A 15,908-nucleotide genomic window follows, 5' to 3' on the forward strand; every position below is an offset into this window, starting at 1 on the left:
AATAAGAGGGGATTTTGGAAATTCTCAACATGTACTGAAAACTGACCAGAAATGCCAACTACAATCACCGGGGACATCAGTGCCGTGACGCTTCAACACAAGCCAGTTGTCCGTAGACTTTCAGATGTGTTTGAGCATCCTAAAGCCAGCCTTCAAGCTGTCTCCACACAAACAACTAATCATGAGAGTCAGTCAGTCAGCCAGCCAGCCGGTCAGTCAGCCATCATGACAAAGCAAGTCACATGCCCATAACATTGCCATGAGATGAGATGGCTATTCAAAATGTTTGCAGCAAACCCAAAATTCACCAACAACAGATGTTTTAATAACTGAGGCTAGCAATATTATGTGTTGCAACCTCAGGACTGCACTGAAAAGCAGTTAAACCTCTTTATTTTTTATTATGAGTCAGTTAAGCAAATCAGTTTAAAGAAATAAATTTGCAACCTAAATCCTGTCATTAAAACAAACAAACAAACAAACAAACAAACAAACAAATACATATCTGTATGATCCAAGATAGATTTGCATTTGCATGAACACTTCTAAAGGGCAGGTTGGGGAAATTAATATCAGCCAACATTATAATTATATAAAACTACTGTAAAAACTAATATTAAAATTCAGTATTATTTTTCTGGTAATGCTTAACCGATATTCAATTGAAAATCTATTAACTTTAATTTACTTGATAATTGAAGTTCAATAGAATGTTAGTTCTCAACATGGAAAAGAAAATGGCTCAGGCATCGAATGTGGAGATGTCTACGTTTGCCCCCAATTGATTCTTTTAACTTTGCTTATGGATTTGATATTTTCACTTCAGATGGCTGAGTGATTTTGAAACTTCATGCTGACAATATGAATAAATAGATATTATATTAACATTCTATTGATATTTATTTAGCAATTAGTTGTGTTAATAGATTATCAATCGAATATCTATTTAATATTAAATAGGGACACATGATCTCAAGCGTTATCCTTTTTCTTATTCTTACTATTAAAAACATTTCTAAATTCCTACTCACGCGTCTGTTTCTATTGAAACGTTCATCTCAAAGAATGTAACAAAGGGAAGATACATGTTAAAACATTGCAATGATGCATCCTGTCATGGCAGACCCAAATACACATTAAGCCTTGCATGCAAATGTTAGATCACATCTGACATTAATACGTACTGACTTGGCAAGTGCCTAAGATTAGGTTAAACGACACAGGTCTATATGACTATTGTATTTGTGCATCAAAACTGCTTCCCGTCTCCTTTAATGACTGACAGAAAGCCAATAACCCCCTCGTACACCCCGACTAGCCTTGTTTATGCTGATCAATAAGCAGACAACACTTGCCATTAATTAGAAAGCTAATGGAGCTGCTACTTCCAGATCGATGCCATCTGTGGCTGAGAAACGAGGATAGGTGAGACAAAGAGGGGGAAACAGACGGGGTTTGAGAACATTTGTATGAGTGATTCTAGCCTGACAGAGCCTCCATTCGGAACCAGAAGCCTGGTGTCCACCACACCTGCTGTTAACGTAATTGTGCACTTGGTTTAACATTGTATTCTTCCATAATGTGTCTGATTGTTATATGAACATCTCCAGGTCAAATGCATACATTTCATTAAGCTTGTTTAGGCTTCGTACACATTTTTTGGGGCTTTGGGAGTGCGGGCGGCCTAGTAAGCGAATTCAGCCTCCGAGGCCAATGTGGGCTGAAGGTTTATGACACAGCAGGGCTTTCAATCTTCTTCACAGGCTTGCTAATGGTTTCCCGAGTGACTGATGGCTTTATTTTAATTATGTATAAGGCAGGGTTACAGATGAGGGTGCTCGGAGGGGGATGTCCTTTGGGGGTAAGTAGGGAAGGTCAGAGTCAAAAGAACTTGCCCACTCGAGGAAGGAAGAGGCCTTCGGAGATCTGGCACGACAGAGACGGATATACAAGAAAGTGCCTCTGGACAACAAAGGTGACCTAGGCCTCATTATGTAAATAGAAGTGGCTTCATGCAGGCCTGGGCCTTGTTTTCAGGTTCTTTTTTAATTATCCAACTTTTCCTGAGCTTGGTAATTGGCTGCTATGGTGCCTAAGGCTACTCAGTAAAATAGGAAAATAAAATCTCCTTTAAGTCTTAGCAGAAGAGGTTAAAAAGACCTTCACAATCTTAGGTAGCTCATAGGATTGGGGACCTGATCTCACAATCAAGCAAACGAAGCTGTTGTGCCTTTTACATACTACAACTGCAATGCTATACTTCTGGCTGTAATAGAAGAGCCAAAGTTCAAAGCTTGAGAAAAGTGCAATACAATCTTTGGAGAGTGTCTCATCATGAAACTAACTGCAAAACGGTGAAGCAAAAGGCAATATTCAAGTTTAATTTAGTCACAAAATGAAAACTGCTATGCCTGTTTAGAAGGCAAAGCAAAGCAAGCAAGCAAACAAACACAAAAAAATGTGCTGCATAAATCTGGTGACACACATCCCTGTTATAAATGCATAGAGGCTGTCTAATTATTGCTTTTAAGAAGCTGTAAGTTATCACATGTATTTACTCAAGACAGCTGCGATATCAACAACCCTCTACAATGAAAACACAGCAGACCTTTTAAAATCAGCAATAAAGACATTCAAACAACAAACAAACAAACACACAAACAAAACACTTCTTTGATATTTGATATTTGATGTTTCTTGTCTGCATAATTGAATCATGCTATATATAATGTAATGCTATGAACAAATATTGCTTAAGACTATTTGATCATTAGACATATTCATAAAGGATGAATGCCTACAGGAGTTTGTACTGGAAATTACTGAATTATAAAAAAGAATACAAAACTATTTCCACAATTGAAAAGAGCCCTATGGTACCTTGGGGAGGAATGTGTCACCAATTCTTACAACAAAAAGATCAAAATATAAATATGGCTCCTTAAATCTGTACAGCTTTCCATAGAATATCTTCTGTCAATTTAGGACCTGTGCCAAACACCAGTGAGGAAGAATTCCCTTGGCACACTGTCCATCTAACCCATAGTCGATGCCAACTGTCAAACCAGTGGCTGGCATATGCTGCCCACACACTGGCACTTCGCTACCATGCTACACTGCTTCCGACTGGCATTTAGCCCGCATCACTTTTCACTCTTCTGAAGAGATGCAGGGAAAGGTGTGCTCTCCTTTTGTGCAATAAAAATGTTACTCAAAGACACTAAAAAGCCATACTCATATTCATGGATCATATCCAATACTTGTTTCCTTAGCAGAAGTGTGTTTTTTTTGGTATCACCACTTTCCTCAATTTACATTCAAATGAAAATCTGTTGGCTTCCAGTTAAAAATATATTTTTTTAATATCCTGGAATAACAACAACAATTTCAATGTAATGTTTAAAAAACTATTACACCTAAAATGTAAAATCAAGGGATCCTTGATGATGCAGTAAATTAAAGTCACGAAGTCACCATATTCTAGATTGCTTTAAAAGTTGGTTTTGTACTAGTCGACACATATTAAGTGTGTTATTTGTCTAGATGGGGACAGGAAGAATTCATAACTTCAATTTGATTCGCTATTCTTTTTTTTCAAAGATGGAAATGTGTCAATCCTGAAACACATCTTGTATTTTTAGGCAGCGGAATTGGGGGAGAGACAGACAGATAGTTTCCTAACAAAATGTATGAGTTGTTTCAAGAGACCCAACCCTTCATGTTAGCTGGTATCTTTCAGCAGGTGCAAAACAAACGGTGAAAAAAACTCACATTGCAAAGCAGCCAACCCCAGATTTGTAACCCCCCCACCCCCCCCTTCCCTGCTGTAACCAATCCAGTATAAGCTCTCTGACTGATTAAGATATCTAGATTAATCCCTTGGCTGCTATAATAACTGCCATTACTGACACAAAAAACGCATTTCCGGGGCCTTTTACGAGCTTCAAGTGATAACCTGTAATATCTACTTGCATTATTTCCAACTGAGCAGCTACACCACATTGATATGGAAAGGGTGGCGTGCGTTCTGTGTTGCATTTCAGAGCATGGGAAGTTTTTCGAAGCCACTCAACCAATATGAGTTTAACTGAACCACAATGCAAATCTTCTTCCCCAGAGTACCGGAGGATAAACTTGGTTACTGTGGCTTATGCAGTGATTTATATCTGTGTTTCTTTCAGGAGTGCGGAGAGCATACATTTGCAAAAACACATAATACATACAATTTTTCGATGTATTTATTTCTATACTACAAGCAATGCATATATATTCGAAAATGACATAAACATATGTGAGTGGGCAATACTGTAATATTTACAGAGAAGGGTGTATTTCAGACAAGGAATTCAAGAATGTGGATATTTTGTTATTTTAAATATGATTTTGAACAGGTGTAAAAAAAATAAATGAAAATGGTTATAGGGAAAGCTATATCTCCTAAACTCTTTCTTACTGATATGTGGAGGTTGTGGCTCTGAGTTGTGCTGTGGATATGAGTCAGTTCTTGCTGTACATTTCGTTTGTACTAGCTGCTGTTTTCTTGCTTTTGGATTCCAGAGTGGCACGCTCAGTTATAGACTATGGGCAGAGTAAAGGAGTTCTATGGCATGAAGGTTCAAATCTGAAGGTGCTGTGTGAGAAGCTTGCTACTGGGGGTAGAGCAAGGATGATTAGATGGGGATCCTTGGCTCACCATGCCCCAGCTATCCTGGACACGGGAATGATTGGTTGTTCACAAAGGCTTTTTGACAAAACAATGATACTATTGCTTGCCTGGTGAAATCAGTATGAGAAAATCAGTTTTGCATACCACCAAATGTGTGACGTCTTTATGTCTTTCTGGGGACTTCATTCATTCATGGAAAAAGAAGCCAAGATTTTTGCCAGCAATTTTGTTTCTTTCCCCATTGCTGCAGCACTTTGATAAGAACACGTTGGCGTTTCCTAAAAGCGAACCTACCTGACCAGGCTTGGCGTCCTCACAGATGGAGGCTTCGTAAGGAGTGGCCAGCTCAGGGGGGTTATCGTTCACGTCTAGGATGCGGATGCTGATGGAGGTCTTGGTGGCCTGGGCTGGGTTATCTGCAATGACAGAAGAGAGTGCGAATGCGGAGGACCTGGTCTGGCAGTGATGTAAGAAGACTCTCATCATCGTTGTTGGGTTGAACAGTGGAATACAATAGCAGATACTTGTCAATGACTTGACCATGGCTACAGTGCTGACCACTGCAACTGAGGAATTACAAATAAGAGAGGGTGATAAGTTGAATTAATATTTCAGATCATATTCCCTCTGTTAATGTCTGTCTTCTGACACATTTCTGAAGGGTGGTGACAGTAATGCTGCCTTATAAAAACAACGCATTCCATTGTCCATTAAAGAATCATAATATTACATTGTGGAAACTGCAAATGCTATTCTGACAGTGAGTGCTAAATATAGGAAGGGACAACATTTTTCTTAAACCAGTGGGAACAACCACATGAGTGGTAATGTGAGTGCTGTCAAATGCAGTTTCAATTAAGATCTCCTTTTCAGTACGGCAAGTGGTGACACTTTTTATTTTGTGCCATGTAAAAAACAAAAAAGAACAAAAAATAAACCGTAATGCTTGATTGTTTGGAAGCCATGTTGAAACAAACCCTCACCAGTACATTGTACATTGTATTAATAATACTAATAGCATCACTTCTACTAATGTTACTACTAATTGTATGAATAATAATAAATAATATTATTATTATTATTATTATTATTATTAACAACAATATTAAAGCAACTCCTAACTACAAATATAAATACTCCAGGTACGAGGTCAGAACGAGGATTGTAGAATTAGTAAGATTTACATAGTTTTAAACCCATGTCCTGTATCTTCCATCTGTGGAGCACTGTGGTTATTCAGTAAGGTTTGCCAGAACTTTGAAAACACAATGCTATTTGGTAACCTCTTTAAATAAAAAATCTGACACCCTTGTGGGTGTGAAACAGGGCCTATAAAAGTCCTATAATCTTAAAGCCCTTCATGGTTGCTGTGACAAACAATTTCCATCAGCACAAAAACAAATTGAGATTATCAGTTAAGACTTCACAGCACCTTTATGTTACATGGTCACACTATTACACAGAAGAGTGTAGATGTAAATATGGCACCCACAGTACAGTAGGTTGCTCAGTTTCAGGTTTTACGAGCTGGAGGCACTGATGAAGTAGTAATGTAAACAGAAAACTCAGGCCCTCATATTTCCCGATTAATACAATTCAACAGGCTCCCCAAACCCTTCCAATTGAATAACAGGAAGACTTATTTTGGGCAAGATAGGAAACAAACAATAAGCCAGACATGTTGTACTCTGACTAGGTTTCATTGAAAATGCATTTGTCTCAGTGGAGCTTTCAAGAAAATGTATGAATCTCATAAAAAAATACGAGAGAGGCTATGTATAGATATGGAAGTGATACTCACTGCCTGATTTTCAAAAAAAGCACAACATAGGAACCATGCTTCAAAGCAATTTTGTAAAATGTGATTTGGGTCACTGAAGATAAGGTTTTCAAAGTGTTTCTATTAAATAGTTGGTGTGTTCAGTTGTTGGACCTTTTACAGAGAGTACACACTGATTTTCACTCAAACATCACTTTAAAGTCTCCTCTGGATGCCATTCCGGTAGAAGGGATGTTTCTCTTTTAGGATTGTAGGTTGTAGCATGGCTAGCAAACTGTCCTGTAGCACTTTACATATATACCATTTTGCATTATCGTGACAATGACTTGGTATGCAGGCTACTTGCGAATGTCATTCCGTCTGCAGGGAAGCAACTGTCCACATCATACAGCAAGCACACAGCATTCACGTGTTTAATCTAGCATATCTGCTGACAGTTTCCCCACAAAAAGCTCAGAAATCAGGAAGGGTGGAATTGAGTTACATGTACCATTTAATCCTTTCAAAGTCTGATCATCACTCCCAAACAGTGTCAAAAAATGTGGTTTCCTATACGTACATAAACATATAAATACAATATATGAATCTCCATTATATCACATCCAGGGTATCGTGCCTTTAAAGTTGTGCAATAAAAGCATAACCATAACATGTACCTGAAAAACACTGCTGAATGTATAAATTAAGTTGGCTTTATTTATTTTACGCACCTGGCCACACTTTAAATTCAGACCTGTCACGAATTTGAACGTATCAGTCCCCCTCAGGAGCCTTATTATAAATATTATACAAATAAATCAATGTATTTAATAATGTATCATACATTACTTTGAATGCTGCCCTCGTCTGAAGAATCAAAGAATATCCGCTTGTCTACGACAGGCTTTTCCTTGATTGAATGCCTTCAAAACATATTTTAATAGATCATTTCAGTAACATTTTCCTAGCCAGTAAGTCAAGCTCCATGAGGGAGAGTGCATCCGGAAGCCCGACACCATAGCTTTTCAAATTCACAGGCTTTTTAATAATCGTAAAGACTGTGTGGATTTTGCTCTCGATGCCCTGGCAATCAGTTTCCATTTGGACATTTTAATGATCTTGAAAATGTTTCCATTAGCTCGGGAACATCTTAAAGCAAAATGCGCCATTTGTCAGCACGTTCGTGTTACCAGCAAATGTTTTAATCAAACTGCTGGAGTCACACCTCGACATAAATCACAGCTGTCCGAGGGACTGTGTGCTTCTGTAACTCGTATGCAAATGTGTTTAAAAGTGCTACTCCTGGAGTTTCACCTCGGCGCACACGACATCATTTATTAAACACAGGACCCTGAAGAATGGGAGCATCTGTATTAATCCTGGCACAGATACAAAATAAGGGGACATATGGAAAATGCTGTAAAAACGTGTCACCTGTGCAAACTGAAAGATGGTCTCTTGTTTCCATAGTATTTGCTGGTGTATGCTGTCTCCGCGGTTCAGAAGCAGGGATTCCACATTACGAACAGAAGGAAGGTAGCACAACACAGGTAGGTAATTGATTGTGGCTACATTATTGAATGTAGGACCTCCTCAAGCTGCTTCTCAAAGGATCCCAGTCATTCTTCCTTGTCATATTTATTTAATTGGAAAAACAATGGGGCAACGAAGTTCGTGACACTGGACAAGATGTTGTACTCCTCTAGGTGTACAAATTTGGAGTCCCGACATTTTTCAGTTTGACTTTGTTCCTTATGACTGATCCTCAACTGTTTGCTCTCTCACTGCTGCTTAGTCAAACAGGGCATGCTTTAGCTAATGTGCTACTGATTCAGCATTTGTTATTTTAAATGAAGCATACAAATGTAAATCTGAAGCATATTCATACAATTTGAAAAGCTTTAAATTATTATTATTATTATTATTATTATTATTATTATTATTATTAGTAGTAGTAGTAGTAGTAGTAGTAGTAGTAGTAGTAGTAGTAGTAGCAGCAGTATTCAAACCTTACTCATGATACTGCCAGGTCTGGGGCAAGCATTGGAGCTTGTATTTTGTGTGGTGCACATTGGGTCATCTATATGCTGGGTCAAAACTGTTCACGAGATAAAGAAAAGTCTTTATAGAAGGCTTTCAAATGGGAGAAACATCTGAGTAAGTGCGAGTTGTTTATCTTCTAATAACATAACACTAAAAAAAGCATCATGTGAAACCAGTCTCAAATAGATTTGCTCCAGAAAATGGAAGGATTTAGCAACTTGCTCTAGTTTAATTGAAACTTGCCTAAAGCAAAATAAGAGATTTTGTAAGATGCTTGTCACTTTTGGGACTTTTTAAACAAACAAACAAACAAACAAACACACACACACACACACACACACACACACACACACAGCTTTAGACTTTAGACATCTAAGAATATTATCCAGTGTATATTTCACAGTATGAACTGATGTGGAGAAAAGATTATTTTTACCCACCATTAACCACAGCACGTGACTGAACTTGAAATTGTCTATAAAAAAAGGAACAGGATAGTTCCGTTTTATTTTTCCTTTCATCTGAGATCAGATCCCTCCTCAACACACAGACACACACACACACACTCTTGAATCCTATCTCTCTTAGTGACACAGTGCCGCGAGTCAAGACGGATGGCATACTGAAATGTTAAGTCTCACAGCCACTGGAGTTTTACAGCCATGCTGAATTAGCTACCATCCCCTTGTCAAAAGGAAGCCAAAAACCATTTCACAGCACTGGAAAGAATTAGAACGCGAACCTGTCCGCTTTCTTGACCTCTCGTCCTTGTAGTTCCCACAAGTCAACAACCTCTTGATATGTATTCTTAAATGAACAGCCAATAGGCTCAATAGGTGGGGATTTGAATCAAGAATTAGTGGGCTGTGCCAAAGCAGTATTGGACTAAAGTAAATTACATTAGTAAAAATGAATCCGATTAAGCTCAGACACCAATTATGGGATTTCCTGATACTGGAGTTTTTATGGAAGTGTATTCAAATGCCTACAGAAGTTCTTACACCACGTCCAGAGCATTTTGGCTGTGAATTCCTTCTGCTAAACGTTTCCCTTCCAGCAGTAACTCAATATATTTTTCTGACATCATTTACCCTTTCAGAAAATAAGACGTTATGAATTCAGAGTACTTTCCTTGATGCATGAAGCGGACTGGTAGAGATCCTTAAGGAAATCTAAATCAATCTTAAATATAAACTGTATGTTTACTTTGCTTTTTCTGAAACGTATGTAATTGCTTACCTGTGATTTCAGCTAGGTGGAGTTTTCTTTGTGTTTTATTATTCAAATAATTATGAATTATGCTGTCTTGGTTGTTTTTTAATTTTGAATTTTCCTGTTCAGTTTTAACTTACAAATGCCTTGAATCCATGTTTTTTTTGTATGTTCCTGCTTAGTTGCTGAAATCCTGTCTGGTGCACTTTGACATCTTGGACACTTACTTGATCTACCCCTGTCTTCTCGTCCCAACAACCAGGTCATTGCACATCGATGACCTCACAGACATACATACATAATCACTGCTTTTGGGTTGGGATTTCTTGAAGAAAACTGACGATTGATGTACAGGAGTGTGCGTACAGCATTCGCAATAAACAGGGAGCTTAAATTGTGGCTGTATTAGAAAACACAGTGAGATGGTAACAAGAAGAAGCCTCACTCTCATACAACAGACTGTAATTGGCGGTGCCATGTTCCATAGGTTGAAGCCTCATCACAACACAGGCCCTCATCTGGATGGCTGAAACATCAGAGCCAAGAACACAGCCACTTCATTCCCTGATGGATCAATGACCTGGGAGATGACTAATATATAGTCACACATAAAACTATAATTAATAATAGGGTTCCTGTATGTGAGAAGGCATATAGTAGACATACAGAAACCAAATCAAAACTCCTTATTGAGTCTACCTATACGTATAACAGATCCCTCTCAATACATTGAACTAAACAAAAAACAAGCACGACAAACGGCAACCACTCCAAGTCTGTAATCAATGCCAAGTTCTTATATTAAATCTGTTACTTCTGAATTGAATTGCACTTAATTGAAGATGAAACATTATTCAATCAAACTCTCAGTAAACACTAAAAAAATCAGTACACAAACAACCTCGGTTTTCCAATAATTGAATTACAGACTAGTAACGACCAATAGGTTCCCACATAAAATGGTAAATGTTTTGATATAGCCATTTTTGTAGTTTTGTAGTTCTGATACATTTTTAAAAAGGTGGATGACGCATACAACAAGTGGGTGAGTTTTGGGTGTAAATACCAAGTAGGTTGTGTAATTATGCATGCTGCTGAGTGATTCGTATGTTCTTATGTTCTTATGTTCTTAACACAATATGTAATCATGAAATGACATAAGTAGTTATGTGATGAAGGAAGGGGTTAGAGGGAGAGACACGGATCGTCAGAGGATATTAGAAGAACCAGAAAGGTATGCCAATGTCTCATGCTTTCCATCAAGCATGCCTTCCTCTTAAGGGATAGTGCGAACAAGACACTGGAGCCTGAATTCGGAGGTCCTATGTAATTCTTCACACTGCTGGTGTTGACTGTTCGACATCATCCTTATAAAATTCACCCCCAATTTTGGGGAAATTCAGAGCTGTGGTGAATTCAACACAAGAAGTCCTATGGGGATCTGTTGAAACCATCTGTATTTCCACTACAATATTGTGAGTAGAGCTCCTAATGCAAACTACTTTTGTCTTGCACTTAGCATGATTGGCGAGCCTCTCTGAGTTCTCATTAACGTGTTTAAACAGAGGGGTTAAACACAAAGTCCTCATTCTGGATTCTCATTACTTATCCAAACTCCTCTGCCAGAGAGAAAATCCCCGGACTGACGTTGTCTCTAGGAGAACGTGTTGGAATCGGGTTGCTACAACGCTAATTACATTCCCAACACATCCCCAACTGTAGCAAATATGATTCTCCATCCTATCATGACTAATGTTTAATAAATACAGCAGTTTAACAGATGAGTGTGTAACCCAGAAACATCCCCTCCACCACAGAAAATAAGTCGATAGAAGTCCTTTTGTTTTGGACACTCAATTGTTTTGTTTCTCCTAAAATCTCACTCCAAGAAAACAAATGTCTTCAGTATATATTTTTCATCATCTTCAGCAGCCCATATTGATCCACTGCTGGATGAAGGCCTCCCAAAAATGTTTCTACTCGTTTCGATCTACAGCTTCTCTTTTCCATGTCACGCCTGCAAAGTTTATTATGTAATCTTCCCATCTTTTATGTGGTCATCTTCTAGGTCTTTTTTAATGTCTTGGGAATCCATTCAATAGCTTCCTTTGTCCATTTTTGATCTGTACTTCTTGCAGTGTGTCCAGCCCATTGCTATATTAACATTTTTCACTCTTTCAACAATATCACATATTTTGGTTTGTTCTCAGAAACATTCATTTATTTTGTATCTCTTCTTTTTATTCCAAGCAATCTTTCCACGCTTCTTTGTGTCATCTGCAGTTTGTGTAAAATGTTTGTGTTAAGTGAGCACTAGTAGTACGCATTGATCAAATACTTTTCTGTTTCTTCCAAATGCACTCCATCCCATTTTCACTCTTATTTTGATTTCTTCCATAATATCTCTATCTGCACTCATTTGTTGTCCAAGGTAGACATAACTTTTGAATTCTTCAATTGACTATTTCAATTCTCTTAGATTTAACACAGCTGTTAAACATGACTGGGTTAACTTTTACTGGGTACTTTTTATATATATAATATTAACTTTAATAATGTAATATTGATATTTAATAGAAGTATTTATATATATATATATATATATATATATATATATATATATATATATATATATATCAGACAGGATAAAGATATTTATATATATATATAGTATTACTTTTTTTAGAATATATCTTTATCCTAGGTAACTTTCATGGTTTAACAATTGTTAACATACAATGTTTTGCAAATTCAAAGGGTAACATACATCAATATAATAAATAAGGTGTGAGAGGAACAGATGAAAATGTTCTAGTGCAATCTAATACAACAGCAAATATATACACCTATTAAATATGACATCACATACATAGGACATTATTTTATAAAAGTTACATATGATTGTTTGGTAGATAATCAGCAGATAATCAATTTTGAGAATTTCCTCCAAATATTTCTTGAAGGATCCCAGAGTCAACTTCATGGACATGCCTCGATTGCTTGCTCAAGACTCCCAGAAGTCTTTCCTTTTTTCTGTCTCGAACATTCAAAAATGTAATTTCTAGTTCTCTGAAGTAAGTTCAGACAGATTTGACAGTGCACTGTTTTGAGATAATTTGTCAATGTACTATGTATTTTCCCCTTTTGGCAAAAACAGTGGAAAACATTTGGTCCATTTATCTTTCTTCCCTTTCTAAAGGAAACAACATGAGAGAAAAAACACTAAAAGTCAGCAACTTTAATAAGAAAAGGGACTTGGCTGTTATACTGGGAAGAGTACAGGTTTTGTTTTGCATGTTTTGCATTTCCCCTTTGTCTAATTTCTGGAAGTACAGACAAATACACCTATGTATTAAACTAAAATCAATCTGATATTTCATAATGAAGCATCTCAATTAACTATCTATGTATCTTCAATGACTGTTGTAATAGAAGCCTGTTCAACTACAAAAAAGTTGAATAAAGAAAATCTGTAATACTGTATTTCTTCATTTATACCTTACTCAGCACATTGGTGCACCTCTGTAATGCATGACTTCAGTTTACAATTATTTAGATGAGAGAAACTGTTTCAATATCGAGTTTGCAAGAGAATTATAATACAAAGATTTTGTAAATGAAACAACCTTTTGTGTACAAAACTCAAAGCATTCATATAACTATTATGCTATGATATTACATTATCATAAATATGCATATGCTAATATGCTATTAAATATGGTTACCCACACGCAACATATGCACATGCAACTTTGAATGGGACACAATATCCCCCATTAGTTCACTTGCATTGTCAGCCATTAATCTCACATTTGAAGGAGCAGACTGTCTAATCAATGGCCTAAATTGTTTAATCACTGTGCCTTCGTTCCATCTATTGTGAACAAATGTAGCCCATGACAGATTTCAAGAGGTTTCACAAAGAGGGGATAACAAAGCATCAGAAGATCTGTATGGCGATAGAAGTGCTGTGCTTTGGAAAGTTGGAATGTCCCCAGAGCTTTTTCCTCTTTTAGAATCCTAAGATCTGTTTCTTACTTCACAGTCAAGGGAACAATTTTAACTTGCAAAACTAATCAAAGTAAGTCAAGCAAATACAGTACCTGTATCTTGGACATGGGCTGCACCTGAACTGGGAGAATTCTCGAATGACATATGGAAGGTAATGGAAGAAGGAGAGAGGAAATTAAATGAGGTGTTTTGACAATGTATTGTTATTCATTCTACTTCAATTAATTACTTATTAAATGCTTCCTACAATGCTTAATATTTGAAAACCTTGAAAATATTCCTTTGTATCCTTTAAGTGGTTTCCATATTTATTTTAAACATGGTTATTTAACAATTAGTTATTACCATGTGCGTTGTTCTTACTAAATGCATTGCATGTGACATATAAAAGTAATCAATAAAATACAATGGTCCAGAAGTATGCCTATTTTGATAATTTACTATAAAGGAATATAGATACTTTAGAATTGACAGTTAAAAGATGTTTTTTTTATTTGTCCACAAAATTGCACAACAGCTCTGACACTTCCACAATGCTGCCGGAGAGAAAAAAAAAAAAACTAACAAAAAAACCCACTTTGAAATAAAGAAAAACAAAAATGTAACAGGATCAGATGGACCACAAGCAAGGAGTAGCTTGTCGACGTGTGTAGAGTAGACATGTGTAGAGACTATGACTCAAGTGTAGAGTCGATTTCTGAAAAGGGTTGCATTTCCCTTTAAATTATGACGGAACAAACATGAACGAAAGCAAACAAAAAACAAACATGTCGCCCCATCTCTTTTAAACAATTCCAGGACCAAAGGCGAACACAAACAAAGCCCACCTCCATCTCGGAGATGAACAAAAGCTGCTTTCTGAATGCAGCCTGACAGAGAGCCCCTGTCAGTCTATCTGAACGCTGACAGGAAAGTGGCAGACAGGGGTGGAGGTGAGGGGGGGGGGATTTGAAACCAGTGACTGGAAAGAGAGCAGCACCACAGGCAGCCAGTCTTCAGGGGGCTCAAAACAACATTTGCCTCTTTTAATGTAAGGAGCAATCTGTGTTGACAAGCGCAGATCAAACGAAAACACTGTTTTAAATATTAACCGGAGCAGTCTCTTATTTTTCATGACAGAGGAGATGGGGAGAAAGGCAAGAGGGGACAGTGTGTGGGAGGGAAAGGTAATTGTTGTGAGCTTTTATAAGCGAGTATTTTTTTTCCCTGCCCTCCAAGTGCTTTCCATCTCTCTTGAGCATGTTCTTGAGATGTTGTAGTTCATTTATTTTGGGCAGTTCCCTCAAATTACCTTCTCCTGGAATGACCGGCTTGCATAAGTGCGAACTGGGCCTATGTCAGCGTGAACAGCACTGAGTGATGCTTGTTTGTAGTCTGGTCCTGGCCACCATTATTCATAACTGTTGCCCAACACATAAACGGTCCTACTTTTGAGGTGAAACCTAAATGGACTTGTCAAACGATCAGCTCATCAGTAGCTCCCAACCAAGAAACTTGCAGTGACTGTAAAATTGGAGGTTTCTAAGCAGCTACCCCATTAAAAGTCAGGGTACAGGGTCTATCATATATCCCACAGGTCTGAGTATGTGCTGTACCCATTCAAATACCATGGAATTAAAGATGTTGGGTGCACAAAACCCTGAGTAAAACCTTAAGAGACTCATACACTGGGCTGAGCTACTGAAATTAGCTGAAATTAGGGGTAAATCACCACTCCTCAGCATCTCCTTGTTGTTGGTGTTCCTGTTCAAAAGTGGTGGACACCAAAATAATACTTTTATTAAGTTACCAAATAAAAACACCTGAAAACCATCAGCCTAAAGTGCAGTCATGACTGCCCCATCACAGCAGAACACAAGAAACAAATAAAAAGCATAAAACAAATTCTGTGAACATTCAAGTGCTTAATTCTGACATTTATTCACATTTTTAGTTGCTATTATCCACAGGGCATTTTATTGTTATGCTTATTTGATGCCTCTTTTCCTGCTTCCAGAGGCAGCACCCCACTTTTGACCGCTTATGAACATGCATAGTTGCGATTTAGGTCCGAGCTGTAACATAGGTTTACACTGCTCCTGTTAATCCCATTTGGGGAGGTGGCTTTATCACCCATATGCAGTTACCACCTGGACACACTAGATGCCAGTGTAGAAAATATTGCTATATTTATAATTATATAACCCATATGCAGAATGTGGTGGTCGCCTCTCTTCC

The 15,908-nt window shown here is 37.5% G+C and overlaps 1 protein-coding gene across 1 annotated transcript in view; it reads right to left on the reverse strand.

Annotated features, from left to right (window-relative positions):
- The window catches only part of cdh22 (cadherin 22), a 163,092-nt gene that overhangs the window by 51,506 nt on the left and 95,678 nt on the right, over window positions 1-15,908 (reverse strand). The window contains exon 8 of the mRNA XM_066702633.1: window positions 4,961-5,082. Within this exon, the coding sequence (XP_066558730.1) occupies window positions 4,961-5,082 (122 nt within the window). The remainder of the gene's footprint in view (window positions 1-4,960; window positions 5,083-15,908) is intronic.

This window comes from Amia ocellicauda, chromosome 4, assembly GCF_036373705.1.
Source record: "Amia ocellicauda isolate fAmiCal2 chromosome 4, fAmiCal2.hap1, whole genome shotgun sequence".
Lineage (NCBI taxonomy): Eukaryota > Metazoa > Chordata > Actinopteri > Amiiformes > Amiidae > Amia > Amia ocellicauda.